This window comes from Lactuca virosa, chromosome 9 (genome assembly GCF_052849685.1).
Source record: "Lactuca virosa cultivar CGN04683 chromosome 9, Lactuca_virosa_CGN04683_v6, whole genome shotgun sequence".
NCBI classification, from domain to species: domain Eukaryota; kingdom Viridiplantae; phylum Streptophyta; class Magnoliopsida; order Asterales; family Asteraceae; genus Lactuca; species Lactuca virosa.
Window position 1 is genome coordinate 178,584,950 of NC_136434.1, and position 5,548 is coordinate 178,590,497.

General features: G+C 30.7%; 1 protein-coding gene across 1 annotated transcript; it reads left to right on the top strand.

The window, feature by feature from the left end:
* The first annotated feature begins 553 nt into the window (after positions 1–553).
* On the top strand, positions 554–2,773 carry LOC145140961 (polygalacturonase-like). The gene is made up of 5 exons (XM_079074331.1): positions 554–667; positions 750–975; positions 1,056–1,147; positions 1,235–1,750; positions 2,345–2,773. The coding sequence occupies exons 1-5, from the start codon at positions 554–556 to the stop codon at positions 2,585–2,587; spliced, it is 1,191 nt and encodes a 396-aa protein (XP_078930457.1). The 3' UTR covers positions 2,588–2,773.
* The last annotated feature ends 2,775 nt before the right edge of the window (positions 2,774–5,548 follow it).

Here is a 5,548-nt window from a genome sequence, read left to right on the forward strand (position 1 = left end):
TAGTTTCTTCTAGGGACATTAAAAATTTAAAATTCATTAATCCGTAGGTAACATTTATGGTTTCTAAAATGTTATGATAGATTAGCCGGAGTTGAATTGGGTTGTTCATCCGTCACTAATTAATCCATCAAATATATTTTGACAATCAGGTATTAAAATTTGTTGAAGATGGTCGCCACTCGGTTGCCGAATTACAAATGTTCAATACAAAGTTTTGTTGCTGTGTTCTCTTTAATAAGATTAATTAATTAAACATGCTTTTTTGGACAAATGACCAATGATTTTTTATATGTACGTCATAAAACAAATAAGAGGTTGTAGGCACATAATACATTTCAGACGAAAAATAAACGGCAAATTTGTATTACATTTCTGCATACACAAATTTGTTCCACAAAATTCAAAACTTTTTCTACCATCGAAGTCCAAAAACGATTGCCTTCTAGACCGAAATCAAAGGTTGAATGCACAAGTCATGGTTCTAATTTTAGACTTCCAAATGCATCATAAATACCATTAAATCCTATTCAATTCAAACGCAAATTTAGTCGAAATGGGCTCCAAATCAACCATAGTTTTCACTATTTTCATGTTCATAGCCATTGTACAGGCTGAAGTTTTTGACGTCACTAAATTCGGTGCTGAGATTGATGGCGAGATCAGCAAGGTAAAGAAATAAACGATACATATCTATGCATGCATGATTATGTGTTAATTCCATCTTTTGCTTCTTTCCAATTGATTTCCAGCCTCTGTGTGATGCATGGGTCAAAGCATGCAGTGCAACAACCCCCAGCACAGTGCTCGTTCCCAAGGGCCGATTTTGTTTGAATGTTGTCGAATTTAAGGGACCTTGCAAAAATCCTGTTGAGGTTAAAATCGATGGAACGTTGATAGGTCCTGAGGATCCTATCACCATTCCAAAAGGAGTGCAATGGATCACATTTAGCTACCTCAATAACATGACATTATCAGGTATTAAATCATCCCTTTCTTTGATCGAAAATGGTGTTATTTTAGAAACTCGAAAACTGAATCATGATGCTGTGTTTCAGGCAATGGTACTTTAGACGGTGTTGGAGGAGCCATGGCATGGTCAACAAACGACCCCACAGCAACCGTCAAGAAAGGGTCCCCCCTTCAATATGTACGTGTACATGCAACTCCATGCACTCAATGCAATTTCTTACAAATTCATGAATTAACAGCGATTATGTGCGTTTAAATGACACAGAACCTTAGCTTTAATTTCATCACAAATTCTTTGATTACGGGAATAACCACAAAGGACAGCAAGAACTTCCACGTAAATCTAATGACATGCACGAACGTAACATTTGACAACTTCCACATTGAAGCTCCCGCTGAGAGCCCTAACACGGATGGAATCCACATTGGGTGGTCAAAACACATCACCATCAAGAACTCGGTGATTGAAACCGGTGATGACTGTGTCTCGATTGGTGATGGATGTGAGGATTTGCACATTGAGGGAGTGAAATGTGGTCCGGGTCATGGTATTAGTGTTGGAAGCTTGGGTAGGAATCCGACTGAGAAACCGGTCATTGGGGTGTATGTCAAGAACTGTAGCTTTGTAGAAACTGCCAATGGTGTTAGAATCAAAACATGGCCTGATTCCGTACCCATGGAGGTTAAGGATATTTATTTTGAAGATCTTTCTATGGAGAAAGTCGAAAATCCGATCATTATCGAGCAAGATTATTGTCCGCATGTCCAATGCAATAAGCAGGTGATTAACATATCTCATTCATCCGCATAGTAATCACACACGATCCCTAATTAATTGTCCAAGTGGTAAGAATGTGAAAATCCAAAACAAATTTTTGAAGTTTAAGTCGGTGTCAAACTCTTAGTTTTAATGATATTATGATTTACCTATCTCATAAATAGGCTGGTAGGACACCCTAAGTGGCATATACCTTTTTTCGTACGCACACAAAAGTAAAACATATGTTTTCTAAGAAAAAATATGGTATTTTAGAGCATATTTTCATAGACATACATTATCAACTAAGTTTATCCTTCAAATTTTCTATTAAGCTATAGCTTGTGGATGCTCTAAACTATGTATAATTAATGAAATTTCTTACTAAACCATGACATGATTGATAGAAATTCATATTTCAAAAATATTGAACTTTGGAAAATCTCAATATCAATTGAAAATGGGCCCAATGGTCAGGCTCAAGGTTCCTTTGGATTATAAGTTTATGTTATTTGATGTTCATGTATTTTTCATCGTTTAATATAGAATTAGTTGAATGCTATATTTGTTACTGAACTATGCATCTAATATGGTTCATTTCATGTGGGAATCGTACAGAAGCCTTCCTTGGTTAGGGTTCACAATGTTTTCATCAAGAACGTGAAGGGAACTTCGACTTCACAATCACCGATTAAGCTTAGGTGTAGCACAGCAAATAATGGATGTGAGAATGTGCATATTTCCGACATTGATTTGAAATATGTTGGTAACAGAGGTGATGCATTTCAAGAATGCGTCAATGTGAAGCCGATTTATGAAGACACAATTTTCCCTCCGGCTTGTAAGACGGCATCACAGTGATTCAAGTATATGTAAGTCATACGGAAACAATGATTGTTTAATTTCGAAATCGTCTTTTACTGGAAAAATGTGAATATGTAGTGTAGATCTATTATCATCAATATATTAGATGACATGTGATCAAAATGTGTAGTGTCTTATGATCATCGATGATATGTTGATGAGCTGACTACAGAGTAAGTGATACGGCTGTTGGGTTTTTTTAATAATATATCACATGTTTGACAAAATAATTATGTTGATAATTTATAAAAGGTAATAGAGCTTTTGTTAAGGTATGATGTCCATAATAAATACAAGGGTACAATAGAGATAGTGCGCTATACAAGGGCCGCTGCATACATATAGTAGTTACACTAACATTTTATTTAAAATATCTATCTATTTATCTATATCATATCATCATAAATCATACATACATACTTATAAAGCTAACATTTTTTCTTGAATCTCATGCATTTGAAACTCCATTTTTTAACTTCCTCAAACCACATTCATTTGAAACCCTATTTTTTAACTAATGCAACTCAAAAGTTTTCTTAATTATGATTTAACACTCAAAAGTTTTATAACTTATATTATGTTTAATAAACATTTAGTGAAAAGTTTACTATAAAAATGTCAATCTTTTGGGAAGACATGCATACAAATCATACACAAATTTAAGAAAGAAAATAAACTTAAAGGTTTTTGTGTTGGGTTGATGTCTTATAACCACTTTTGGAGATATGCTATTATATTAGAGCTTTTAGTTTGTAAGTTTGTTATACTAATTTGTTTTTATATTTTCTTTGTTTTTGAATTATTGTAATACAGTCGTTCTATATTGTGGTTTAATCGTTAATATATTGATCATATGTTGAATAGGGTGATGTCGAAAATATTTAATTAAATATTTTAAATATGTTTTTTTTTTGTTTTGTAATTATACCGTTTCAAAAAGATAATTAATTAAAACTCATACATATGTTATACTTTCCATCTTTCTCTCTCTCTCTCTCTCTATATATATATATATATATATATATATATATATATATATATATATATATATATATATATATATATATTATAATAGAGGTCAAAACACTTCAACCAAAATTCATTTAAAATATAATATTTCAAATGCTTTTTAATAATGATTGTAAAAATTTCAACATGTGTTACTTAATTGATTGATTAATAAAAGTATTAATGTTTTGAAACTCCTAACTCTTAAACTTATATTATTTAATTAGTTAGTTAACTAAAATATTTTTCTTACATAAAGATAACATTTTTATGTTTGGTTACTCATATTTGTTTATGTAATTAGAAAACAAGGTGTACATAGAATGACTACTTCAATTTCACATAGGAATCGATACCACTAGAGAGATATGTTGTCTTTAACCGGTGGTAGGAGATCCACATACCCTTTTTAATTACTTATATTAATGTTTTGTAATATCTATTTTATATTCCTATTCACCTTAATTTTTTAGGTACAAATTAAGGAAGATGATTCTCGGCGCACCAACATAAAGTCAAACGTACGCCTTGCAAAATATGTAATTAAAATTAAATATCATATTTACTAATCGACTTATTTTAAAACTCTTGATGACATTTATGCATAATGATATATTTTGTATGACTTCATTCTTAATTTCAATGTTTAATATTTGAAAGTTCATATATGAAACCTTGGATGTTTTGGTGTAATATAAATAGTGTAATACAAAGTTTATTAGTTCGATATTGTTTATTAATAGCTTATTCAAAACAACTTATTTCTTATTTTATCCAAAAAATATTATCGGACATAAGAAAAGTAGATTATATTAATGTTATACAAAAACTTATAATATATATTAGATATTATAAAAGTAAAAGTAAAGTTTATAAGGTTAGGACTATATTAGATAGTATCAAAATATAAGTTGATAGATTTTTATGTTATTTCATAATTCGATTAATGCCAAAAACATGACTCAAAACGTAAATTTCAACATATTTCTATTTTTCCCATGATTATTTTAACCACTTAAATGCATTCTTGCGCAACGCGCGAGGTTACGCCTAGTATATCTTATAAAGCTAGCATTTTTCCTTAAACCTCATGCATTTGAAAACTTCCAAGATTATTCAATTTATATAATTTAATTTATGATTAATTGCAATGTTGTGATTTGTAACTTCCAAAACTCTTCAAATCATGCTATTTAATTGATGGGTTAAATGAAATATTTAGCATATATAAGAACATTGTAGCTTGTATATTGCATGTATATCAACACAAAATGATAGATTATATTGGTAGAGTTTGAAGAGTTATGCGAATGGTTTCATTGATGTAAGAGAGGACTGCAACTTTTCCAAATGTAAATGCAAGTAATTCAAATTTAGTGCATGTAGAGTTTTATATATTAACCAAGCGTCAAATTTGGGTATGTGTGTAGAGGTATACTTGAGACAAGTTTTTTTTTAATTTTATGTGTTATGGATCTTTTTATAATCACAAGATGAGGAAGTGGGACTGATAATTACTTCTCATGAGCTTTTGGTAAATCAACATTTAATCTATTTATTTGTTAGAGCAATTAATTTTGTTAACATGTATGTATATTTATGTCGTCTTTCTCTTTTATGTTAAGACAATCCATTTTTTTATCCAATAGAACATTATTCAAAATGTATTTTATGTTATTAGTTATATACTGTCACACCCCAAACCAGAATGACGGAAACGTCCGAGGGTGGATGACTTCATGAACAGTATCTCAACAAATTGAATAATATTGATCAAAGCAACACAACCATCATAATTATACTTGGAAAAATTACATTGTATCCAAATATTGTTTGTCTCAATACCAATTACATTATGACAAAAGCAAATAGTGTAACGCCAAAGTGTCCCATCCTCAAAATCTTGTGATTACATGCTTAACGATTTCCTGAGAATACAAGTAGTTTTGA

Excerpts from the sequence above, each read along its gene's own strand:
- LOC145140961 (XM_079074331.1), top strand. The coding sequence starts at position 554 with ATGGGCTCCAAATCAACCATAGTTTTCACTATTTTCATGTTCATAGCC. Across the intron at positions 668-749 it reads TTGATGGCGAGATCAGCAAG|CCTCTGTGTGATGCATGGGT; the intron begins GTAAAGAAATAA and ends ATTGATTTCCAG. Across the intron at positions 1,148-1,234 it reads AAGGGTCCCCCCTTCAATAT|AACCTTAGCTTTAATTTCAT; the intron begins GTACGTGTACAT and ends TAAATGACACAG.